This window comes from Myotis daubentonii, chromosome 15 (genome assembly GCF_963259705.1).
Source record: "Myotis daubentonii chromosome 15, mMyoDau2.1, whole genome shotgun sequence".
In the NCBI taxonomy this organism is placed as follows: Eukaryota; Metazoa; Chordata; class Mammalia; order Chiroptera; family Vespertilionidae; genus Myotis; species Myotis daubentonii.
The window spans coordinates 42,586,719-42,612,466 of record NC_081854.1 but is presented as its reverse complement, the minus strand read 5'-3'; the positions used below and the strand labels follow the sequence as shown (position 1 = coordinate 42,612,466).

The following is a 25,748-nucleotide window of genomic DNA, read 5'->3' as shown; positions in this document are numbered from 1 at the left end:
CAATTACGTGGTGCAAAGGCATGTCTGGTTAAAAAAACAGGATGTTCTGATTGGTGAAACACAGGTGATTTCCTGGTTTGGTGCTGCAGTCGCAAAAGGGTGGGTCATCTCTCTGCTGTATCCTGTTTTAGAATTCTTTACTCCAAGCAATCCTGATTTCTTTGGTCGTACATTGGATGGTAGGAAGCTCCATAGTGTCCGTTTAACAGGAATAGTAGTGATAAGTAAACTAACATAGTTTTTAGACTTAAGACACTGAAATAACCAAATAACCAAAAGTTACCTTATCTCTCGAAAAATCTGTATTATTTTTCTCTGATATCTGGATAATTCTTTATGTAAGTTATTTCTATTAAGTAAACCTGGGGTCTTAAACACTGTAACTGGCTCAATAGATAGTTGTTGAATGAAATTTCGCAAAGATATCCCACACCGGGAGACCTTCCTTGCTAGTTCCTTTGCTCCCATTTCCTCATTTGTACTCTTACCTAGTTAACCTGTTTGCTATCTGTTCTCAATCTCATCTGAGAGTCTTTCGTTTTATTTCACCAAGTTTGTTTTTTTTTTTCTTCCCCCACAGAGTTTAAAGAACTGATGAACTGAAAGGAGATTTTTAAAGGTATTTGGGATATCTGGGGACTGGAGAAATTAAACTGCAATGTTTTTTCCACCTCTTCGCTTCCCCTAGCTTCACATTGAATTCCTGCGATGTGTGCAGATTGAATTTGTGTGATGGGAGAGCCTAAGCTACCCTGTTGGTAGGAAAATAACGACAAAACCCTGCCAGGCTGGTTCTTCTCCCTGAGCAGGCAGGAGTTTCAAACCAGCTCTCCGTGTTGCCTGTTTCCTCTTTGTGGTTTTTCTAGACCTGTACCACAGGCATGGAAAGCTCAGACCATTATCCCAGTTTGGTTTTATTTTTGGTGTTTTGTTTTTTGTTTTTTGATGTTAAGGGATCAAACCAGAGAGAAGTGCTTGTAACTTGGGAAACCATGTGTGTCATAACAAGGGGAGGAGGTGACATTTTTCATACTGTCGCATCTTCCTGCTTGTATGATTTAGCATGTACAGGTGTCATGTTAGGAAAGGAGATTCCACTTCGCATGCCAGTGGCAGAAGACAACAACTAGCCTCCAGCATGTATTGAAATTATTGAGATACTGAGCGGATTTTAGCTTTCCCTAGGAACATGTTGGTGCCTGGCATTAGATGTCCAAATATGGAAACGTGCAATGTTTAAGCTTGTGTTTTACCTACTTCTCTGAACAATTCTATGTCCTCATTCCCATGTGCTTTTAATGCTATGTGATCTCTTCCTATGGGGATTTCCCTTTCAAATTCATTAATATTTTATTTAGAAGAAGAACTTACAATTTCTCCATAAGTGAGTAATATGTCCTGTGGGGAGGGGAATCACACTTTGTTGTCTGCTTCCTTAGACACTTGCCAAAGACTTGCATGTTTGTCAGAAACTTCCTGCAGAACTCTCAAAAGTTTCAGAAAAAAACACTGACGACTGGAATAAATTGGAGGAAACGTAACCCCTATTTGAATGGCAAGAGTCATGTGTGTGGAATGGGTCCACGGAGAAGCAAGTGTAGCCAGGCCATTACCGAGCAGTCAGGAATTCATTCCATGGGACTTGTTGAATGAATAAAGTGGATGTTGAGAAACTGGAGCTCCCATGACACTGATAAACTTTCTCTTTCTCTGGGAAACTTGCTCAGAGTTGCTGTGCCTTGTGGTGAAATCATGTTCGGCTCTGTCTTCAAAGCTGATCGCCTTCGGGTCAACTTGCAACTGGTTGTCAATCGCCTAAAACTCCTGGAAAGAAAGAAAAGTGAGTAATACTCCAGGCAGGCCAGCAGCCAGCTGCCTCTCCGATCACTGTGCAATCTCCCCTCAACTCCAGTGCGCCGGCTGATATACCTCCTAACACCTTAGTATCTGACTTTGGAATTTATTTGTTTTCAAACTGTAAGAGAAAGTTTATTTAGAAAGTCACAGAGGTAGAAGTGAGCTATAGAAGTGTAGAAGAAATGGACTCAGGAGACATGTTACAGAGGCAAAGGAAGGGCCCTTGTAGCTTAGGAGAAAGGGAAATACCAACTTTGGAGTTAAAATTATGTTTCTGACTGGGGTGAATGTGGGAATGATTATTGCAGTGATCAAATCATTTAAAAATTTCCAGTGTCAGCTCTGTATCTTGATTGTATCAATATCGCTGTCTTGGTTTTGCAAGATGTTATCACTGGGGAAAACTCAGTCACGTGTACCCAGGGTCTCTCTGTATTACTTCTTACAAACTTCAAGTGACTCTACAATGATCTCAAAATGAAAAGTTTACATTTTTAAAATTTATTGTTGACAGTATTACAGATGTCTCCCTCCCTCCCCCTTTTTCCCCTTACCCAGTCCCCCCTCCCCCCTCCCCAGGTCTTCACCACAATATTGCCTGTGTCCATGGGCTATGCATGTATGTTCTTTGGTTAATCTCTTCCCTCCCCTCCCCTCTGAGATCTGTCAGTCTGTTCTATGCACCCATGCCTCTGGAAAAAAGTTTAATTTTTAAAATATGTTTCTAAAGGTTTAAAATGTAAAACAATATCCTGATTACTGGACTCCTCTCCACCAAGGCAGAGAACTTTATCTAGTCAAACTTTTTCAAATGTGCAGTAGCTATGAAGTTTGAACTCCAAGGCACATTTTTCTGGAAAGGATTCCTTATCCTTTTTCAAATATCACCCCCACACACCACCACCCATGCATTTTCTTCTATCAGGTGACAGCTCAAGTAGCATTACACTCATGCAATACGTGTTATCATCTTTTTTTAAAAAAAATCTTCTACTTTAAGTCCAACTTACTACTATTTTCTGTTGCCTTTTGCTCTCTCCTCATTCCAGTGGGTCACATGAGTGGTTAACCCTCGATAAATAGAAAAACTGATGATCTCTGATTATGAGGCGGATTCCGGTGAAATAAGTATTGCATATAAATGCAGTTTTCTGAGTGCCCCCACAAATCTAGGGAGTCCCAAAAAATGTATTGAATAAGTATAAGGACTGTGTTTATTAAAATACATTTCATTTCAAAATTGAGCTATCAGCTGTCAAAGTGTATATACATTTTTTAGAGCACCCTGTATAATTTATTGGTAGAGAGGTAGTAGCTACTCAAACTTTCAAATTGATTTCTAGGCATTACTTAGCCAAATCTTGGCAGCAGGTGTTTGGGCATTATTTAGGTAATAGGGGCCTAAGGAAAGTTGATATTTGAAAAAGCTACTGCACATTTGAACTTTTTAAAGACCCCAAATAAATGAAATTTAGCCAAATCCAGTGGTTCCCCTTTTGTTACCATGAACGATGAAGATAACATTAATGATATCCCTAGAACTTGTGAATTTTAAAATGCATGCTCACATATTCTTTTATTTATCCTGATAATCCAGTGATACATATTATTATCCAGATAAGTTTTATACTCTTCTTACAAATGAAGAAATTTAAACAAGAAGTACCTGAGTGATTTGAGATAAATAAAGCAAATTAGCCCTGTCTATCTAAATTGATTTCTTTTTAAAAAAATGTTTTTATTGATTTCCAGAGAGGAAAGGAGAAGGAGAGAGAGATAGAGACATCAATGATGAGAGAGAATCATTGATCGGCTGTTTCCTGGCACACCTCCCACCGGGGATCGAGCCCGCAACCCGAGCATGTGCCCTGACCGGGAATCCAACATGAAAGCTCAACCACTGAGCCACAACAGCCGGGCTAAATTGATTCTTTTTTTTAAAGGAGAGAATAATTTTGACCTTCCAGGGTTCTATTTGTAACACAAACTATAACCTGGACACACAATAAATGTTTGTTGATATTAGGATGGGTGTAACAGCAGCTTAGCATTTATCTGAAACACATTTATTTTTCTAAGTGTGTGCTTTATGCTGCAGCCGAGCAGGCCCAGAAAGCAAGGAAGGAGGTCGCTGACCATCTGGCTGCTGGAAAAGATGAACGAGCTCGAATCCGAGTGGAACACATTATACGGGAAGACTACCTCGTGGAAGCCATGGAGATCCTGGAGCTGTATTGTAACCTGCTGCTGGCCCGGTTTAGCTTGATCCAGGCCACAAAGTGAGACCTATGGAACTGGCATTGTTTCTCAGGCTCAAAGGAGTGATAAGGCCTCCTGCCCGCTATGGCTCTAACTTTTTGGGACTTTGTCTCTGCTTGAAAAGCATATGTCAGTCCAAAGAGCCATTTAAAAATAAATCAAATAGATGTCCTTCCCCTCCCCCCCAAGCTGTAAAAATATAATATAAACTTGTAGTAGAAAAGTTGGAAAATACAGCCAAAAAGAATCCATGATCACCAAATCTGGAATGAGGATTTGATTTTGGTATATTTCCTTTCAGTTTATGTATGTATATTTATATGTATGTATGTGCGTATAAACACAAGTATGTGTGTTATATACTTTTACATACCTATCTGTACATAGAAGTCCATATTCTAATTTCAGTTTAAAAATTTTATTATAACATTATATTTTGAACTTTGTCCATGGACTACCTTTGAAGCAGTGAAAGAGGGAAGCAGAAAGCCCCGAGTTTCATGATTTTGTGCTTTGCTTAGGGAACTGGATTCGGGTCTGGCTGAATCTGTGTCTACACTAATCTGGGCAGCTCCTCGACTCCAGTCAGAGGTGCCTGAGCTGAAAATAGTAAGTTTGATGAGTTTTAACTACATGTGCCGTGATTGTAAGTGAGAGTATCACTAATGTTACTCATTTAGACTTGGGGAATCCTATCTTCTCTTAAAGAATAACCCCGTCCAAAAGTATTTTCTTCTGTTAGTCTTCAAGTGAAAAATAAATACTGTTTTTAATGACAATGTGGGGGGGGGGGAAACCTTGCCTAAAAAAATAAAACTTGAGATTAAGTTTCTTTTATGGGGGAAAGGGTGTCATAATTTATACGGTGTTTAGAATTAGAGGTTTATCAGATACTTAAAAGCAAAGCAAAGTGCTTATTTGCCTTTGTTATTTTTTAAAATCCTCACCTGAGGGTATTTTTTTCATTGATTTTCAGAGAGAGGGAAAGATAGAGAGAAATATTATGTGAGAGAAATACATCGATTGGATGCCTCCTGCACCCTTAACCGAAATCGAACTCGGGACCCTTTGGTCCACAGGCTGATGCTCTATCCAAGCTGGCTAGGATGCAAAGTGCTTATTTTGTTAATGTTGTTTGATGCTAAAAGAACATCATTCCAGGGAGGTAACATGAAAGTGGTTTTTGCTCTTTTGGTTGTTCTTTATCTAAAGCAAATCTGCCATAACTTGATGCATTTTGCCTTTCTTTCTTTCTTGGTGATGGTTTGCTGCAGGTATCTGATCAGCTGTGTGCAAAGTACAGCCAGGAGTATGGTCAGCTGTGTCGAACCACTGAGATTGGAACTGTCAGCTCTCGGGTAGTACCACTTCCAGAGGCACATTTTTCTAGACCAAGAAGTCTGGGAAAAGCTGAGCAAACTCAGAACACATAATTCTGTGCAGAGTGAAAGAATAATAGAAGTAATTTTTGCATTGGAGGCAGAGGAACTTGGATAAAGATCTTGGATTAGGGAACTCAGATTTTTTTGCGGGGGGACTCAGATCTTTTAAATGGGGTCAAATATATGGTGATAGATAGGAACTAGATTTTTGGTGGTCAGCACCCTATAATGTATACAGATATCTATACTAATAAAAGGGTAATTGCTAATTAGGGTGGATGTCCTTCCGGACAAAGCCACAGCGGCTGCCTGAGGCTCAGGCAAGCTGCGAATGGTGGCTGCCGCTGCCTAGGGCTGGCCTGAGGCTCAGGCAGCCATGGTGGCCACCAGTGGCAGCAGCAGTGAGGTGATGGGGGTGGCGCCTTCCCCTGATTAGCCAGGTCGCCTCTAGCAGAGGGAGGCCAGACTGCGGCTTAGGCTGAGGGCCAAGGCAGAGGTGGTTAGGGACAATCAGGCCAGCAGGCAGAGGCAGTTAGGGGCGATCAGGCTGGCAGGCAGGCAGGCAGAGGGGTTAGGAGTCAGCAGTCCCAGATTGGGAGAGGGATGTCCATCTGCCCGTTTAGGCCTGATCCCTGGGGCCTAAACCGGCAGTCGGACATACCCCGAGGGGTTCCAGATTGGAGAGGGTGCAGGCCGGGCTGAGGGACCCCCTCCTCACCCCCTCCCCCCAGCACAAATTTCGTGCACCGGGCTTCTAGTTGATTTATAATGTTCTACACCTGAAACTTATATAATGTTAGTAACCAATGTTACCTCAATTAAGAAAAATTAGAGTAGCCCTGGCCAGTTTTGACTCAGTGGTTAGAGTGTCGACCTGCATACCGAAGTATCTTGGGTTCAATTCCCAGTTAAGGGCACGTACCTCAGTTGCATATTCAATCCCTGGGGAGCGTGAGGCAGGCAAATAATCGATGTGTCTCTCTCACTTCAATGTTTCTCGCTCTCTTCCCTCCTTCCCCTTTCCTTCCACTCTCTCTAAAAATTAATGGAAAAAAATATCCTCCCTCCTCAGGTGAGGATGAAAAACAAAACAAAAACTAGAGTCAATAAAACTGAGATGATTCTTTATTTTTTAAAATATATTTTTATTGACTTCAGAGACGGGAGGAGAGAGATAGAAACATCAATGATGAGAGAATCATTGATCGGCTGCCTCCTGCACGCCCCCTAGGGGGGATCGAGCCCTGAAATCTGGGCATGTGTCCTGACCAGGAATTGAACCCATGACTTCCTAGTTCATAGGTTGATGCTCAACCACTGAGCTATACCACCTGGGCTGATTCTTTATTAAGAAAACATTTGTTTTCCTAAATGCAACTGGCCTAATAATACAAAAGAAGTTATTGAAACTTATGTTTCAAATTTTGAACATCTTACATAATTCGGGACTGACATTCAGCTGGACACAGGCACCTGGCTGAAGTAGTTGTTTCAGGCTGTTGGACATTCTCATCACTCAGGGTACCCATTCTGATTCCTTAGTATCTTGCTGTACTGGTTGTTGTGTATGGTGAATATTACCTCTGACATAATTCAAATACTTGTCATAAAATCAGAATTCTTGATTCACAATATTTTTATGTCTATTTTTTTTCTCTTATTCTACTTGGTTTGAGGTTCCTTCACCCCAGGAAAGGGCTGTCTTATAAGGAGGACCCCTCCTTGTTGTTGCTAAATTATATATCTTTTTTAAAAAAAATCCTCACCCGAGGATATGGTTTTCCATGATTATAGAGAAGGAGGAAGGGAGAGGGAGAGAGATGTGAGAGAGAAACATTGACATTGATGTGAGAGAGAAACATCTACCAGTTGCTTCCCATATGCGCTCCGACAGGGGATTGAACCCACAACCTGGGTACATGCCCTGACCGGGAATCAAACCCTAGACTCTTCTTTGCACGGGAAGATGCTCTAGCCAATTGAGCCACTTCGGCCAGGGCGCTAAGTTATATTTCTTTTTAAAATCATACATCTTAAATAACAGTGACCAGAAAGATGAAGAGCAATGATGCAGAGGTGAAAAATCACCTAAACTTGTTTTGTTTCTTATTTTGTAAGTGCGTGTGTGTGTGTGTGTGACCAACTCTTGTTATGTTCTTTATTTTGCAGCTAATGTGTAAATTAAATGTGAACAGTCTACCCCAGGTTTTAGTGGAACAGTATCTGATAGAAATTGCTAAGAACTATAATGTGCCATATAAATCCAAGGCAACCATCATGGTGAGTACTTTCAAGAAGGGAGGATTGATTTAAAGCTGAGGTTTTTATTGTGCACTGGAAGATTTTTTTTTTTCTACTTATGAATGTGGCTCTCGGGGTAGCTGTCAGGATTGTAAATCAGGTGAAATTTTTACCTTTTCTCTGCCCACATACTTTTCCTAACAGAGTTTGACTTCTGGTAACCGTCAGATGACCCTTCTAAGTTGTTAACAATAGAAGAGAGGTAATAAGAGTTAATGGTTATTAACAAATCTCATAAGCTTGTCGAGATGATCAAATGCGCTAATACGTACAAGGGATTTAAATGCAATGCCTCGACCATCACAGATGTAATCAAATTTTGCTTTTTATCATCATCATTATTATCACAGAAAGTGGCTTAAGCTTCCACAAGGTGGTCATGGACTGTTTTAAGGCCAGAGGGATTTCTCCCTAATGCCTCTCAAATCACCTCATATGGGAAGTGACTTATTTTAGCCATTGATAAAATTGTCTGTGGTAACTTTATAAAGCAGGGGTCCTCAAACTACGGCCCGCGGGCCACATGCAAATACAAATATTGTATTTGTTCCCGTTTTGTTTTTTTACTTCAAAATAAGGTATGTGCAGTGTGCATAGGAATTTGTTCATAGTTTTTTTTTTAAACTATAGTCCGGCCCTCCAACGGTCTGAGGGACAGTGAACTGGCCCCTGTTTAAAAAGTTTGAGGACCCCTGTTATAAAGGATAACCTTGTCCTCAAGTACTAAACGTGTGCTTAGTGCAGGCATGAAGCCACAGGGAAGACTGTTCCGGCCTCTGTGTTCCCACCGTGCTGCCTTCCAACGGATGAGCAGCATGCATCATGTTGGGTTGTGGTTAAAGGACACGCTTGTCTTTTCTGATGCTTTGCTCCTGATGGTTTCCTGATAGCGACTCTTTTACCCATTTTTTTTTCTCTTTCAAAGAGTTATATGTTGTTGTTGTTGTTTTTTAAAAAAAATGACACATTTTAAAAATATAGATAATACCAAAAGGGACTGTGAACAAGTAAACGCTACATGAAATGGTAGTAGAGATGTGCCCGAGGGCTCAGCCTTGGACCTCTTCTCTCTCTTCCCTACTCTCTGGGTGATTTTATCTAACATCCTGGTTTTCAATACCATCTTCATGGTGAGGACTTCTAGTCATACTGGTATATCACTAGCTAAGGCCTCTAGGCTGGTATGAACTCCATCCTCATATATCCACCCACTTTCTTGATATAAATACCTTTACTTGAATAGTTCAGAGGCATCTCAAACTTAACATGTGTTCTTACCGGGTAAGACTTATCCCTTCCAAGAGCCCATTCATTCTACAGTGCATGGGGATTCTAGGCTAGGGCAAAAAAATCTCGATATCTCTTGACTCCCCGCTTTCTCTCAACTGCTAACCCCCAACCAATCTTCAGCAAGTCCTGGTTATTCTACCTTCTAAATATAGGCAGCATCCTGCCCCTCTCACCATCTCCACTGACAGTAACCTGGGCTAACCTGCACTAACCTATTCCCTGCCTGGATGATTGCAAGAGGCTCTTAACTGATTTTCCTGCTTCTCTACTCCTCTTCCTCATTAATGGATGTTCAATACAGCCTTCAGAGATCTGGTTAGTACCCAAGTCAGATGATGTCACACCTCTGCTTTTCAATCCCGCCCCCTTCCCCACCCAGTGGCTTTTTCTTTCACTTAGAATAATAAACAATGGCTTTCCTAGGCCTGAAGAGGCTGCCCACACCCACTCTCAGTGTGAGGCCCTTATTAGCTACCTTCTCTAAAATGTCCACCTCTTCCCTCTCCCCTCTTTTATATTTTTTCTCTATCACTCCTGTCTTTATCTAACACACTTAGTGATCTTGTTTATTATCTGTCTCTCCCACTGGAATATCATCAGCTCCAGGAGGGCAGGGACGTTCGTCTGTTGCGTTCATCGTGGCATCCCCAGAACTGTGCCTGGCTTATAAGAGTTTACCCCTGATAAGATTTGCTACACTTTCTCGTAGACATCAGGATGCATGTTTTTTTGTTGTTGTTTTTTTTTTAAAATATTTTTTGATTTTTTTTACAGAGAGGAAGGGAGAGAGATAGAGAGTTAGAAACATCGATGAGAGAAACATCGATCAGCTGCCTCCTGCACATCTACTGGGGATGTGCCCGCAACCCAGGTACATGCCCTTGACTGGAATCGAACCTGGGACCTTTCAGTCCGCAGGCTGACGCTCTATCCACTGAGCCAAACCGGTTTCGGCAGGATGCACGTTTATGCTTAGCTCTGCATCACTGGTGGGCCACAGTGTCTGACCCCGTAGGTACTCCCAACACAGTCATTGAAACAGAGGGAAAGGAGAAGCGTGTCTGCCAGAAAGCCCGAGGTTGCTGTTCACTGTCCCTGCCTTACACTAGATTCTGTTTCCTGAGGGCAGGAGCCATGTCTCTTTGCTCACTGTTTCTTCCCCAGGGTTTTCCAAGGAGTTTGGCCTGTAGTAGGGATGCAATAAACGAATGTGTAATAAATCGAGGACCCGATATTATTCTCGCCCCCTTGCTTCAGGCGGAAGCCCCGGCAGACCTGGTTAGCGTTGGATTTACCGAGGCGGACAAGCAAGGCGCCCCTGACGGCGGCGGAGCGGGAACTGCAGCAGGACCTGGTGAACCAGTTTGGGCATCACCAATATCTGCGCCAGAGCCTTTACCTGTGCGGTCCCCGGTCCCTGGTTTCTCGTCCCTTCCTCCTGGAAGACAGGTCAGTACGGCTAAGGAACCTGAATCTGAAATGAAACTGTCAGTACTGCTAGCATATATTTCTAAATGGGCCTTTTGAGTGGTAAAATGATCTTTGTGAGTTTTTTTTTTAAGGCAATTATTTAGCTTATATTTAATGTGCTTTTGTGCTGAAATTCATGAGAAAATAGGGCCACATACAGCCTTTCATCAACCTCTGGAAAATACCACGGTATAGACTGCAAAGAACATTTGTATGAGCTCGACAAATGTGAGAGTCTTTCATGTACAGTGATTTAGACTCGAATTTCAGATGAGATGTATTCAATTTATATGTAGTGAAAACAGTTTACTCTCATGAAAATAGGATAAAAATCTCATAACTGGGTGTATATACAAATTTAGAGAAGTCAAATACATAAAAAAATAAAGAGCCACAGGCATTAATTTTCTTCCCTCTTTGTTCCTTCAGGGTGAAGTAAAAAGAAAGTGTTTTATTATTCATATCTGGCCCCATGGAGCTGTTTTTGAGTTTTTAAATTTTAGGCATAAACTCCTTGTTGAAATTATTTGTCTGAATTAACACCTTGTGTATTGTTCAGCTTCTACTTTTGGAGTGCAAGTCCTCTGGGTGTGTGTGTGTGTGTGTGTGTGTGTGTGTGTGTGTTAAACCTCACCCAAGAATATTTTTTCCTTTGAGTTTTAGAAAGAGTGGGAGGGAGTGAGGAAGGGAGGGGGGAGGGGAGAGAGAGAGAGAGAGAGAGAGAGAGAGAGAGAGAGAGAGAGAGAGAAACATCCATGTGAGAGAGACACATGGATTGGTTGCCTCTCACACAAGCCTCAACTGGGGATCGAACCTGCAACCCTTCGGTTTGTGGGCCTAACCACTTGGCAACACCACCCAGGGCACAAGTCCTCTGATTTAAGAATAAAAAGAAGAATCACTAACTCTGCATGATGTTGCAGAAATGAAGGCAACCAGGTTTGCTAAAGTAATTGTGGTGATAGAAATGTATTAGCCTCAGAAGCTACTGAGGTGGTTCATTCTATCCTAGGACAGTGTAACTGCCAGATACGGCTAATAATGATTCCAAATATTGTACTAATGTGTTTATTTGATTTTTGGCACTGTGTGGTAATAGGGCAGTGTCACAAAAGTTGGGGGTTGGGAAAATTAGCCTAAAATAATAAGTGCATGTATTGAAATCTTATCACAAATCAAACCCAGCTCTGTCCTCTTTTTTTTAAAAAAAAATATATATTTTATTGCTTTTTTACAGAGAGGAAGGGAGAGGGATAGAGTGCTAGAAACATCGATGAGAGAGAAGCATCGATCAGCTGCCTCCCGCACATCCCCTACTGGGGATGTGTCTGCAACCAAGGTACATGCCCCTGGGACCCTTCAGTCCCCAGGCCGATGCTCTATCCAGTGAGCCAAACCAGCTAGGGCAGCTCTGTCCTCTTTAGCTGTATTTTTAAGAATAACATTTCTGTAAAAAAAAAAAAAAAGGAAGAAGAAAACTCTATGGAAAATTTAAACATATTCATAATTAGAGAGAACAATATACTGAATTTTTGCGTACTCATCACTCATTTTCCACAGTTATCAACATTCTGCTGCTCTTATTTCATCTACCTATTTCTTCCTAAGAGAGAAGGAATTTAAAGCAAATACTAGGCATTACATAATTTTACCTGTAAATACTTCAATATATATTTCTAACATGAACCCTTTGTTTTTATAATATAAAACAATGTCATTATGAAAGCTAACACATTGAAAAACAATTCCTTAATATCATATAATACTCAACCCATATTAAATTTCTCTGATTGCCTCAAAAATGCATTTTTACAGTTATTTTGTTGAAATCAAGACCTAAAAACATCCACACATTATGTTCAGTTGATATGTCTCTTTAATTCTTTAATCTCTAATACTTCCTTTTTCCCACCTCTACTTTTTTTTTTTTTTTGGTGCTATTTATTTGTTGGAGAAAGAATCCTCTGATTTTATTAAACTGAATCATTCTTCACAAGCAGCATTTCTAGACTGGAAGATAAAAGACTTCCCCGTTCTTGTATGAGGCCACAGGTGACAGAAGGAGCAAAAACCATAGTCACTCCTAAGGCTGATTTCCAGAAGGCATCCGTACACTTTGCCTCACACAAGAAGGCAGCGTGATTGTGATAAAGTTCACTCAAGTTAATTTTAAGAGAGAGAACCAAGATGGCGGCATAGGTTAACGCCGGAGTTTGCTGCTTTGAACAACTACTTCAAAAGTGAAACCAAAAAACGGAAGGGACATCACCCAGAACCACAGGAACGCTGGCTGAGTGGAAGTCCTACAACTAGGAGGAAAGAGAAACGCATACAGACACTCAGAGGAGGCGCAGTGCTGAAGTCAAATTCTGAGGTGCGGAGTGCGCGGAGCGGGCTGGCGGCCGAGGGCGCGGTTGTTGTTTTCAATCGGGAGGGAGTCACAGACTCTGAGCACCAGATCCGGGCGAGTCTTTAGGGACCCAGACTCAAACGGGAGAAGCGGGACTGTCTGGCTTCGGTCAGAGTGAGTGCAGCTTTCTCTCCCAGCTTTGCAGCGGGTGCTGGGGCTCAGAGAGGCAGAGCCCCTTGGGACAGGACTGAGAGCCGCCATAACTGCTCTCTCCGGCCCACCCTGTTGATCCTGTGCGACCCACCCCGCCCAAGCCCTGCACAGAGGCATTTGCCGGATAGCCTCAGGCAAAGGCTAGATTAGCACCTCCCTAGAGGACAGAAGTTCTCTCACTGCTGACACAGCTGCTTCTCATAGCCACTTGGCCTGGAGGTCAAACCCTCCCGGGAATTAGCTACAACAATCAAGATTTATCTATAAGACTGCGAACAAAGACCACTAGGGGGTGCACCAAGGAAGCATAACAAAATGCGGAGACAAAGAAACAGGACAAAATTGTCAATGGAAGAAATAGAGTTCAGAACCACACTTTTAAGGTCTCTCAAGAACTGTTTAGAAGCTGCCGATAAACTTAATGAGATCTACACGAAAACTAATAAGACCCTCGATCTTATATTGGGGAACCAACTAGAAATTAAGCACACACGGACTGAAATAACGAATATTATACAGACGCCCGACAGCAGACCAGAGGAGCGCAAGAATCAAGTCAATGATTTGAAATGCGAGGAAGCAAAAAACATCCAACCGGAAAAGCAAAATGAAAAAAGAATCCAAAAATGCGAGGATAGTGTAAGGAGCCTCTGGGACAGCTTCAAGCGTACCAACATCAGAATTATAGGGGTGCCAGAAGATGAGAGAGAGCAAGATATTGAAAACCTATTTGAAGAAATAATGACAGAAAACTTCCCCCACCTGGTGAAAGAAATGGACTTACAGGTCCAAGAAGCGCAGAGAACCCCAAACAAAAGGAATCCAAAGAGGACCACACCAAGACACATCATAATTAAAATGCCAAGAGCAGAAGATAAAGAGAGAATATTAAAAACAGCAAGAGAAAGAAACTCAGTTACCTACAAGGGAATACCCATACGACTGTCAGCTGATTTCTCAACAAAAACTTTGCAGGCCAGATGGGAGTGGCAAGAAATATTCAAAGTGATGAATACCAAGAACCTACAACCAAGATTACTTTATCCAGCAAAGCTATCATTCAGAATTGAAGGTCAGATAAAGAGCTTCACAGATAAGGAAAAGCTAAAGGAGTTCATCACCACCAAACCAGGATTATATGAAATGCTGAAAGGCATCCTTTAAGAAGAGGAAGAGGAAGAAAAAGGTAAAGATACAAATTATGAACAACAAATATGCATCTATCAACAAGTGAATCTAAGAATCAAGTGAATAAATAATCTGATGAACAGAATAAACTGTTGATTATAATAGAATCAGGGACATAGAAAGGGAATGGACTGACTATTCTTGGGGGGGAAAGGGGTGTGGGAGATGTGGGAAGAGACTGGACAAAAATCGTGCACCTATGGATGAGGACAGTGGGTGGGGAGTGAGGGCGGAGGGTGGGGCGGGAACTGGGAGGAGGGGAGTTATGGGGGGAAAAAAAAGGAACAAATGTAATAATCTGAACAATAAAGATTTAATTAAAAAAAAAAAGTTAATTTTAAGAAATAGTTATTGAAGGCTTACTATGAACAAAATATGTCTTTGGAACTCAAACCAGTTGCTTCCCAGTGATCTTTCTTTTCTTTCAGAATGACTCCTTTAAGAATGATTTGCATCCTACACTGGTTCCTGGTAAGTATAAGGAATCCCGGTAGTAGTTGTAATTGCTTGATAGTCATGGAAGCTATTTCAGTTGTTATAAGACTGTCATTCCTCCATGGGTGAGAGAAGTTTATTAGTGATTTACCCGGAGTACAGAATGTTCCCTGATAATAGTTAACAATTTTCAAAGTGGATATGGATCTCAAACAGATCTTTAATACAGATAAAGTTTTAAAACCGCTACTGTACTAGATCATCTTGTCACATGTTTTGAAAAATTGTGCCTTTAAAAAGAATTCCAATTGCCCTTGAAGAAGATTGCCAACACAGTGTAACCATTACCACCATTTCCCTGTTGGGAGAATTGTCTAGTTTTCCAGCCTATTATATGCTGTTTTTTCAAAAACATTAATAGCCTACTGTCTTTGAGGCTGGGATTTCATTCTGGGGGACATATTGTTGTGACTTTTAATTACATTTTTTGAAATGAACAGGTCCGGGATTCAACCCTCAAACTTCCCCAAAGCCAGCATCAAGAACCAAGATTGGTTTTGATAACTTTATGCTGCCTGATTTGCCTGATGTAAAACCTCAAGCAAGTCTTTCCATTGACCCTTATGACTCTGAGGAAATTGACTTTGCGGATCTTGACCGGAGACTTGAAATGCTGAAGAAAACCACATAATTCCTTAATCCTGGATTGAGTACTTGCCTGGGAATTAGAACCCTTGGGCACAAATTTTAATAGGGCCACCGATGTGTGGGTCTGAAGTTTTCTCATTTACAATTTCTTCCATTCCTTAAATTCTATGGTTCTCTGTCTGTAATAATGTGTGTGTATGTCTCTGTGTGCATATACATATAATCATATAATTATTTCTGTTTCTTAAAATTCTAAAATTCTATGGAGTGCTAAGATTCTATAATTTTGTTCCTTAAAATTCTGTAATTCTTAGATGAAGATTCCTGACCTACAGAATTTTATTAATTATAGCCAATAAACTTTCATTTTCTCTGAGATTCTTATTTCTCACGTAATTATTGTTTTTCCCAGGGAGGCAGAAGGGTGTGTATTTAAATCTCATCCCTGTACTTACTAGCTGTAAACAAGACTTTTGGTAAATGATACCTTCTCTTGTCAGATGTGCATGAGAGAGCTAAAGAACTAGAGGAATGCGTGTCTTTGAAAAAAAAAAAAAAAGAGTATCCAAGGAATGTGCAAACACTAAGAGTGAATAAGAAAAGGGTTTTCTGGAAATCAGTGGAATCCTGTATGCCTCGGTTAAAATTTTGAATCTGACACTTACTAGCTGTAAGCTTTCTTTTCCTCATCTATAAAATGGGGGAAATAATGACAATTAAAAGAAATAACGTATGTAAAGCATTTAAGCACTCAGTTGGTTCTCAATAAACATTAATTTTCTTTCTAGTTTTTATTCCCTGCTAAGTTCTATTGGACTATATATTAATGATTCTATGAGACTGGGTAAAGGAGAAGCTGAGAAAACAAGATGGCAAAATTAATTATATTTTTGTTTGTTTCTTGTGTAACTGGTATTTTTTGTTCATTTGTTTTTCTTTTCAAGAGACTGTTATTTATTTATGTATTTATTTATAATATATTTTATTGATTTTCCACAGAGAGGAGGGGAGAGAGACAGAGAGTTAGAAACATCAATGAGAGAGAAACATCAATTCAGCTGCCTCCTGCACACTCCCTACTGGGGATGTGCCCACAACCCAGGTACATGCCCTTGACCGGAATCAAACCTGGGACCCTTCAGTCCGCAGGCCGATGCTCCATCCACTGAGCCAAACAGGTTTCTGCAAGAGACTGTTTTTTAGAGCAGTTTTAGGTTCTTAGAAAAATGCCAAGGTTGGCTGCTTCAGGAAGAAGCTGAACATCTCTCTCTTTCCCAGCCACTGGCTGCCAGAAACTCATGGAAGTGGATGATGAACGCGAACGTCGTACCTTTTATGAGAAGCGTATGGCCACAGAGGTTGCTGCTGCCCGGCTGGAGAGGCTTGTTAGTTGAGTGTTGACCTGTGAACCAGGAGGTCACGGTTCAATTCTGGGTCAGGGCACATGCCCGGGTGGTAGGCTCAGTCCCCAGTGTGGGGTGTGCAGGAGGCAGCCGATCCATGATTCTCTCTCAACGTTGATGTTTCTCTCTCTCTCTCCCTCTCCCTTCCTCTCTGAAATCAATAAAAAAATATTTAAAAATTAAAATAAAATAAAAAGAAAGAAGTTGCTGCTGATGCTCTGGGTGAAGAATGAAAGGGTTGTGTGATTCAAAGCAGTGGTGGGAATGACAAACCAGGTTTCCCCAGGAAGCAGGGTGTCTTGACCCACGGCTGTGTCTGTCTGCTGCTAAGGGGTGTTCCTGTTATAGACCCAGGAGGACTGGAGAGAGAAAGTGCAGATCTGTTCAGGGCTACGCTGCAGATGCCAAACTCAGTGTTCTCAACTTGGTCATTGTTTTAAAAAGGGGAGAAAGATGTTCCTGATCTCATGTCGCCTGGGGCCCATAAGAATCCAGAAACTTTTCAAACTCTAAAGAAGATGATGTCCGCCTATATGTTGAGAGACAGCCCCTAAACAAAGAGGGTAAGGCCCTGGCCAGTGTGGCTCAGTTGGTGGAACATCGACCCATGCACTGAGAGGTGGAGGGTTCCATTCTGGTCAGAGCACATGCTTGGGTTGTGGGCTCGATCCTCAGTGGAGGGCGTGCAGGAGGCAGCCAATCGATGGTTCTCTTTCATGGATGTTTCTCTCTTTCCCTCTCCCTTTCTTCTCTTTCTAAAAAAATCAATTAAAAAAACATATTGAAGAAGAAGAAGGAGGAGGAGGAGGAGGAGGAAAGAAACCTCAGATCAAAGCACCCAAGATTCAGTGTCTCGTGACTCCCAGTGTCCTGCAACACAAATGTCAGCGTGTTGCTCTGCAGAGACAACATCCTAAGAAAAAGAAGGAAGAGGCCACAGGAAGGCTGAAGAGAATGAAGGAGGCCAAAGAAAAGATTTGCCCCGAGTCCTCTCTGAGAGCTTCTACCTCTAAGTCCGATTCCAATAAAAAATGAGACTTTTCTAAGAGGAACAAATACATAAGAACAATCATCAAATCTCAAAAGAAAAAGAAAAAAAAAGATAAATTAATTTTTTAATGCGATTATTGGTGATGCAGAATCTTCATTTCAGGATCCTAGGTTATATGCCCGGGAGAGTTTACATTGCCCCTTTTGCATGCGAAAGGAGCGATACCTGAAGCCATATTCTCTCTTTTAAAAAATAAGTTTTGTCTTGAATGTTTCATTCTAGGATTTTCCTCTCTGATAAAAAACAAGTTTATTCAAAGAGTACTGGGTCGGCCCTGACCGGTTTGGAAGGATCTTTGAAATCCAAGGCCAGGGACTGACCTGCACAGCAAGCTGGCTGCCTCTCCTAGTAAACGCATAGGAGTGAACGCCTCACCCTGGCACCGGTTGGAATCATATAGCTCATCCTCTGGCACAGGTGAGGGGCTTGGTGGAGAAGCAGTTTGTTGTTGTCTGAACCGGGTACCAGGAATTGGCTGCCCCAGTTAGTAACCTGTCCTGACACTTTTTGGACTTCCCAGGCTAATTTTAAAGCAACTTGCCGGATTGACTATTTTAAAGAAACAAGGATGGGGCTCTGCACCTAAAGGAAAACAAAACTGGCCCTGGCCGGGTAGCTCAGTTGGTTAGAGCGTTTTCCCTGATACCCCAAGGTTAAGGGTTCAATCCCTGGTCAGAGCATATACAAGAATGAACCAATGAATGTGTAAATAAGTGGAACAACAAATTAATGTTTCTCTCTCTTCCTTCCTCTCTTTATCTTTAAAATCAATCAATAAAAATTTTTAAAGAGGAGAACAAAAGCAATTTATGACCCTTTCAGGATCATACAGACTCATTTACAGCCTCATTTACAAACAAAGTCTAACTACTCCACATGCAAATATAACATGCATATCATGCAAAACATCTCAGGTGGCACTTTGGGCTGCCTCTTTTAAAATATCTCTGAAGCAAAGAAAGTGACTGGTTGAGCCTGATATCCTCTGGGTTTTGGCCTTTACTCTGAAGGAACATGTAGTAGATCTCCTAATGTTCTTGGTAGGAGGTCAAAGAGTGTATGGCATTTTAATTTTTAGAATTTTTTAAAATATTTTATTGATTTTTTATAGAGAGGAAAGGAGAGGGATAGAGAGTTTGAAACATCGATAAGAGAGAAACATCGATCAGCTGCCTTCTGCACACCTCCTCCTGGGGATGTGCCAGCAACCAAGGTACATGCCCTTGACTGGAATCGAACCTGGAACTCTTCAGTCTGCAGGCCGATGCTCTATCCACTGAGCAAAACCGGCCAGGGCGGCATTTTAATTTTTTACTTCACTTCTGGCTTTTGTCATAACTGAAGGATTAATTCCTCAACCCTTTTCTCAGGCCAGGAGAAATTGCGATTAGGCACCATGCTAAAAATAACTGTAAAAATCCCATTTGCAAGAGCGTTACATACACAACAGAGCGACTCATTTCTCTCTGACTTTCAGGCTTATTTAGAGCTTCAGGCGATTCAGACCATAACAAAACAGGCCAGTGGAACTGCCTCTTGGACTTATGCCCCTGCATTTCCTACAGGGTTGTGTCGCCTCTTCACTCTCCTTTCTTGGCTGAAGTTTCTGGCACATGGAGAGTAGGAGGAGTTCCCTGTGAAAGACCATATTTCTGCAGGGAGGGCTTTCCTCATCAGCTGTAAAGGTCAAATGGCTTCCGTTGATGATACTCAGCCATTTAAGGGTCCCCCTACCCCCCTCCAGTACCGCATAGCATATTCCAACTGCTTGTCATGTCTCTCAAAAGTCCTTTTCCACTGCTCTGGCTCCTAGTCATTGATTTCTCACCTTTCTGCTTTTTTTTTTTTTTTTTTTTTTTTGGAACTAGGATTTATCTACTGAGTAATAATATCATTGACTTTGTTTTGTATTTGAGGATTTTTAAAAAATCTAGTATTCTTCAATGAGATCATCATTATCTGGAGAGTAGGGACAGTCTCTTTTGAAATGTCCATTATAGACTCTGTACCCACAGAACATGTGGTGTAGTGGAAAGAGTCAGGGCAGCATGTTTGCTGAATGGTTACTACATAGGCCAAAAGGTATATTCAAAGTTGAAAGGTCTAGACTGGAGTCTGGTCTCTGCTGCATGTAGGTGTGACAAATCATTTAATTTCTCTGAGCTTCTGTTTTCTCATGTCTAAACTGGGGATGATAATATTTATCCTAAAGAGATCGAGTATTTACTGAGCCCTTCTAAGTAATTCAAGTGTATCAGCTCATTTAATTATCACAACAGCCTTCAGATGCCAATGCTACTATTAACTCCATTTACAGATGGGTACACGGAGGGTTCAGAAGGGCTCAGATATGTTAAGTAACTTGCTGTAAGTCACACAATAAAGAGAAGAAGAGCAGAGTTTTAAACCCTAAAAATCTACACCAGAAACCAACACTTTTAATTACTATGCTATAGGACTAGTCATAAATAAATATTGGCTAGCTGAGGAAATAAGCCCAGAGATGGTAAGCACCTTACTCAGGGCACAAAGTGAGTTACACTCAGCCAGGACTGGCATTAAAGTGGTCTGACTCTTGGCCAAAAACTAAAGTTTTGTTTTTGTTGCTTGTTATTATTTGTTAAATTATAATGTACAGGTATCAATAATAAACAAAACCATAAAAATACTGATTTTTTCTCCTAACCATTATCTCTCCCTGGAAATTTGTTTCATTCTTTCAGGCTGTTGTTTCTTATTTATTTTTGTTGGTTTGTTTAAAAAAAATTTTTTTTTTTTTAGGCTGTTGCTGTTTAAAAAACAAAAATCTCCTTAAGCATTTAGACCTGTAAAACTGCATTATCTTACAAGGACTTTTCCCCCAAAATGTAAAAAGTCTTATTTAAAAAAATAAAAACACAGTATACTCTTTGCAACAACAAAACATAATAAAGTAAAAATCCTCTAAATCCTATTCTCCAAAGATGACCATTTTTATATTTTATTCTTCCTATGTATATACAGTAGTAGGCACTTTTTATAAGCTCATTTATTCCATTTTGTAATATGTTTTAAAAAATCTGTATCTGTCAGTTCATGATAACGTTAGAGCTATAGCTTCATTTTTTTAAAAAAAATATTTTATTGATTTTTTACAGAGAGGAGGGGAGAGGGATAGAGAGTTAGAAACATCGATGAGAGAGAAACATCCATCAGCTGCCTCCTGCACACTCCCCACTGGGGATGTGCCTGCAACCAAGGTACATGCCCTTGACTGGAATCGAACCTGGGACCCTTCAGTCTGCCGGCCGATGCTCTATCCACTGAGCCAAACCAGTTAGGGCTATAGCTTCATTTTTATTGGCTGCATAGTATTCCATTTCATTGATGTGCTGTAATTTATTTGAAATTTACCTGAAATTAGGAATTATGTTTGAGTAGGTGGGGAGTAAATCTTCCAAAATTTCAACTGCTAACCTCAGAAACTAAAGATCCCAGGATAATGATGACTATGCTATATATTTGGTCAATTGCTTTCAGTTTCAGCTGCATTAAAGGAGGAATTTGGTAATTATAAAGATAAATATGTTAAAAAAATACATGAAGAGGTTTACATTTTATAATGTCTGCCCTTTCTCTTTAATTATCTTCCATTTGGAATGGTAGAAAAAAGCTCCTTCCTCTTTCTTAATAAGATGGTTTAACTGTTCTTTGGTGGTTCCCAATGGTAAACATTTAAATTTGACTTCTAAGCAAATTTTTGTGACCTTGCAAATGGAATACTTTAACTGCTTTGCAACCTGCAAACTCCTTACTTTTATGGGAGTCTCAAACTGTAGTATTTTAGCATGTGTTCATGCATAGCTATACCTCAGAGGAAATGACGTCAAGACATAATTATGGTCTTCTAATTTTACACTAATACCAGTCAGCCCTCAGTATCTGTGGGGGATTGGTCCCAGGGCCCCCATGGATACCAAAATCCAAGGATGCTAAAATCCCTTATATAAAATAGCATAGTAATTGCCTATAATCTATGCATATCCTTCCTTATGGGTTAAATCATCTCTAGATTACTTATAATACCTAATACCATGTAAATGCTATATAACTAGCTGTCATGATGGATTGTTTAGGGAATAATGACAAAAAGTTGTACATATTTAGTTACAGAGTCAACCATTGTAGGCCTGACTACATAGTACACATCAGCAACAACATAACATTTTTATTCCCACCTATTTTCCAGTCGTGGTTGGTTGAATCCTCCTGTGAGGAACCGTAGGGTACCGACGGTCAGCTGTACAACTGTACGTATTTACTAGCTTTGTGATCCAGAGTTGCACTGTATATTAGTGCATGGAGTGGGTATGAGGCGACTGAATTCCATAAGCATTCTGCTCCCCAAACCATTGCCCTTGGTGGATTCTACCCTGCCTGTGGGTGTGGGTGGGTGTGTAGCTTTAAAAAGAAAAGATTTTTTTTAAAAATTGATTTTTAGAGAAGAGAGGAGAGGGAGAGATAGAGAGAAACATGGATGGGCAGCCTCCTGCACGCCCCCTACCTGGGTATGTGCCCTGACTGGAAATCGAACCAGCAACCTTTTGGTCCACAGGATAACACCCAACCACAGCAGCCACCCACAGCAGCCGGAGCAGGTGCCCTTTTCTAATTTGCAAGGTGGCACGGTATACAGAACCCCAAGAGGGAAGGGAGAGGGAGAGTCAGCATGTCAGTTTCTCTGAGCGTCAGTCTTGTTTGTAAAACTAAGTTATATATGCTTATCTAGTCTGACTCAGATTGTTGGGAGGTCAAGTTATAGTATACATATGAAAACGCTTTTATAAGCAGTGTGTGATATCAATATTTAATAATAAAAAATAATTACTATTATTATGTCCTTGGCCTCTCTCCCCCCCTCCTCCCCGCCCCCAGCCACTTGGCATGCCCCAGCAAGTGCAAGAACAAAATTGTACTCAGTTCAATTTCTGTAAAACCTTTCGACATTCCTGAATGAGCGCGGCTAAGGAAAGAGGCGCACACTCCTGGCTATGACCGGTCCTAAACTCCAGATTGGCGGTTATGTCGTTCTCCCTGGCATCTAACCAGGTACTGTACTTTATTTGCTTTGGCGGGTACTTCATTGCCAATACACCTGAAGGATTTTCGTTTAGGTAGGTCACCTTTCCTTTAAATGGGCCAAGACATCATGGCTGTCTTGCCGTTCACACGGAAAATATTTGTTATCAGGTGTTAGTAATTATTTATCAAGCCAGTAACGGTCTGGTTAGTTAGACTGTCTTTGGCTCAGGTCATTAGTTCATGAAGTCAGTCCGAAAGCCCATTCTGCAAGGATTTTAGCTCTTTTGACATATGAGGAAATTGAGGCCCTATAAGAGTTTAAACAACTCGTCCCATGCAGGTTGCGATGATAACTGGCCTTGGAAGCCATTCCTCTGTCATCCTCTAATTATTAAAAATAACATGTTGCAAGGATACCATAAAACCACAGAATCCAAGACCCCTTGGAGCACGTTCCTGACTTGAACCTAAAGAGAAAGGTTTCAAAGGTGAGAGGAAAGAGTTTGGGAATCTCGTGCATTAGGACCGGCTCAGCCCGGCTCAGCGCTCTGGGGCCCCACCTGCTCCGCTTCTCCCCTTCCCAGGCTACCTTGCTAGCCCCGCCCCCTTCAGGTGGCCGGGCCGCTTCCTGGTGGCCCCGCCCCGCCCCGTCCCACCCAAGCGGAACCAATGTCCGTCGGCTCCAGGGTCAGCCGGATCTTTCTCGCTCAGACTCTTCGCAGCCGTGACTCGGCAGCAGCGTCTCGCGTCATCAGTGACAGCCCCGACCCTTGCTACGCTCTGCGTCGCTCTGCCAGGAGCAGTCACCTCCTCCTTGGCAAATAGTCCTCGGCAGGGTCCGAGTTTTCTTGGAGAACAGGAGAGGGGGGGGCCCGAGAAGTTGCCGTCAGAGGACGCGGAGTCGACAGGGAGAGGAAGATAGGGACCGAGGTTTTTGCGGTAGGGTGCGAACTTAGTGAAACACTCTCTTCCTCCTAAGGATCCCTCCGCCCGCCGTAGCGGTGGTGTGGCCGAGGGAGCCGCCATTTTGGATGTTCGGTTCCTGCTGCCACTGCTGCCGCCGCCCCCGGAGCTGCTGGTTTCATTCGAGGTTTCGGGCCGGTGAGTGTCACTCACAGCGCTAAGAGCATTTTGCTGCTTTTGCCTCACGCCTGCCGGGAGCGCTCGGCCGGAAGCTTCCCAGGGCTCCGGTCCCAGGCTGTGGGGGGTGAGAAGCGAGGACAGAGAGGCTGGGCCAGGAGGGGGCCCGGAGCCCCAGGGGCTGCTCCGACTTCTTGCTTGCGGACCCCGAGGCCCCGGACCGGGAGGCTGTGCGCACGACTGCGTTCCGCGCGGTGGAGTTGCCCGGCCGGTGCCCGCCTCCTTGGACCCATTGACTGGGTCGGGCTGCGACCCTTCTTTGAGGGTTCATTCGGGGAGCCACGTATCCACATTTTTGTATCTTGCACCCGAGTCAGGTCTTCCGTAGAACTCTTCGGCATCTCCACATGCTCAGTTAATTGCTGTCTGCACCTGCAGTGCCAGGAGTCCTCTCAGAAGCGGACGTCGGCCTCGCCTCCTCCTAATCTTGCGACCAACTTCTTTCCTAATTTTCCGTTGTGCGTGCGTGTGTGTAAACTCACCTTCCAGTGTACTGCTTACCCCTCTCTCTCTCTCCCGATCCTGCCGACGCCAGTTTCTAATAATTCTCCCGATCTTCCCGACCGCCTGAAAGCGTCGGGGCGGTTGATTCTGTTTCCCTGTTCGGCTTTGGTGTAAGTAGGAGATCCGTCGAAGCACTCACTCGGAGTGTACTTGTGCAGTAAATGTTTGTAAAGCTGATTAAATAGCTTTTTGTGTGTGTGTGTGTGTGGGGGGGGGGGAATAGGTAGGGAGGAGGCTGTCAGGTGTTTTCTCATGTGTGGAATCCCTTCTTGTGCCGAACGTTTAGCTTTTTGGTGCCTATGGACACTTAATGTATTTTCCTTGGTGTTATATGTCCTTGGGCGTGAAGATATGCCTGTGAAGAAGAGTCTTAATCTGATAAAGGTAGAAAGGAATGTAACTTTTTTTTTTTTTTTTTTTTTGGCTGCTGTAGGGATTAGTTCAGAGAACAGAGGGAGGAGTGAATGAAGATTTCTTAGTGATCTTCACTTTCAGGTGTTTTGCCCTGTAATGATCTTTGCTGACCGGTTCTAAAATATACTTGGGTTTTCCTGGGAATAGTTGGATTTTAAATATTCACGTCCTTGGCTCCCGGTAATATTTGCCAGACTATTATATATATACACGTTAACCTTCAGTTTAAAAATATAGATTCTCCAGGTGCCCGTAATCTCACCACTTTAAAAAATGTTTTTATTTATTTTGAGAGAGAGAGAGAGAGAGAGAGAGGAAGGGAGAGGGACGAGGTGGTAGAAACATCGGTAGAAACATCGGTGGCTGAATCCTGCACGCATCCCCACTGGGGATCAGGGCTCCTGCCCCGACCAGGAATCAAACCCGCGACCTCCTGGTTCCTGGGTGGACGCTCAGCTGTTGAGCCTCACCGGCCGGGCATCACCACCTTTATTCTACGCTGAAGTAGGTTTGCAGTATAGCATGCTTGAATAAAAAGCATTTCACAGTAATTCTCTGATGGTTTCCCACATTTCAAGTTAGTATGTGTAATTGAATCACCTCTATGTCATCTTAGCCTGGGTTTTTACATTTTCAAAAGAGAAATAATTTATTTGAGATTACAGTCCAGTGACTGCTGAAACTAAAATGTGTAACTTGAACTGGGGCAAATCTTTTAATTCTTCCAATTCATGTACAAATGCATTTTTCTTATCGTCAGGTTATCAGGTAGTACATTCCTG

The 25,748-nt window shown here is 42.1% G+C and overlaps 2 protein-coding genes, 1 long non-coding RNA gene and 1 other non-coding gene across 9 annotated transcripts in view; 3 read left to right on the top strand and 1 right to left on the bottom strand.

Annotated features, from left to right (window-relative positions):
* The first annotated feature begins 79 nt into the window (after positions 1-79).
* LOC132217386 (IST1 homolog) lies at positions 80-15,868 on the top strand. Of its 5 annotated transcripts, XM_059667548.1 has the most exons (10): positions 80-99; positions 581-619; positions 1,728-1,840; positions 3,956-4,136; positions 4,638-4,725; positions 5,391-5,474; positions 7,668-7,778; positions 10,347-10,538; positions 14,739-14,781; positions 15,246-15,866. In XM_059667548.1, exons 3-10 carry the CDS (start codon positions 1,753-1,755, stop codon positions 15,434-15,436), a joined length of 978 nt encoding a protein of 325 aa, XP_059523531.1. In that variant the 5' UTR covers positions 80-99; positions 581-619; positions 1,728-1,752; the 3' UTR covers positions 15,437-15,866. The 5 variants fall into 5 exon arrangements, with proteins under 5 accessions (XP_059523531.1, XP_059523529.1, XP_059523530.1 ...); XM_059667546.1 differs by lacking the exon at positions 80-99 and having other exon boundaries at positions 1,440-1,840; positions 15,246-15,867; XM_059667547.1 differs by lacking the exons at positions 80-99; positions 5,391-5,474 and having other exon boundaries at positions 1,440-1,840; positions 15,246-15,868.
* On the bottom strand, positions 11,284-24,671 carry LOC132217389 (uncharacterized). The gene is made up of 3 exons (XR_009448886.1): positions 24,531-24,671; positions 12,100-12,162; positions 11,284-12,006 (listed from the first exon to the last, which is right to left on the bottom strand). It is a non-coding gene; the product is annotated as an uncharacterized LOC132217389 (long non-coding RNA).
* Positions 11,450-11,578, top strand: LOC132217672 (small nucleolar RNA SNORA66). The gene has a single exon (XR_009448950.1). It is a non-coding gene; the product is annotated as a small nucleolar RNA SNORA66 (small nucleolar RNA).
* The window catches only part of AP1G1 (adaptor related protein complex 1 subunit gamma 1), an 85,734-nt gene continuing 83,576 nt past the window's right edge, over positions 23,591-25,748 (top strand). Inside the window, exon 1 of one of the 2 annotated variants that reach the window (XM_059667508.1) lies at positions 23,591-24,009. The gene's annotated coding sequence lies outside the window, so the exon portion shown is untranslated. Of the gene's footprint in view, positions 24,010-24,550; positions 24,667-25,748 lie in introns of those variants that run through there. The other variant, XM_059667509.1, reaches the window with a different exon arrangement.

What these genes read in the sequence shown, in the direction of transcription:
- LOC132217386 (XM_059667546.1), top strand. Translation starts at nt 1,663, where the DNA reads ATGTTGAGAAACTGGAGCTCCCATGACACTGATAAACTTTCTCTTTCT. An exon ending in TTGGAACTGTCAGCTCTCGG is followed by an intron (nt 5,475 to 7,667) that starts GTAGTACCACTT and finishes TTTATTTTGCAG; the next exon opens with CTAATGTGTAAATTAAATGT. An exon ending in GCATCCTACACTGGTTCCTG is followed by an intron (nt 14,782 to 15,245) that starts GTAAGTATAAGG and finishes TGAAATGAACAG; the next exon opens with GTCCGGGATTCAACCCTCAA.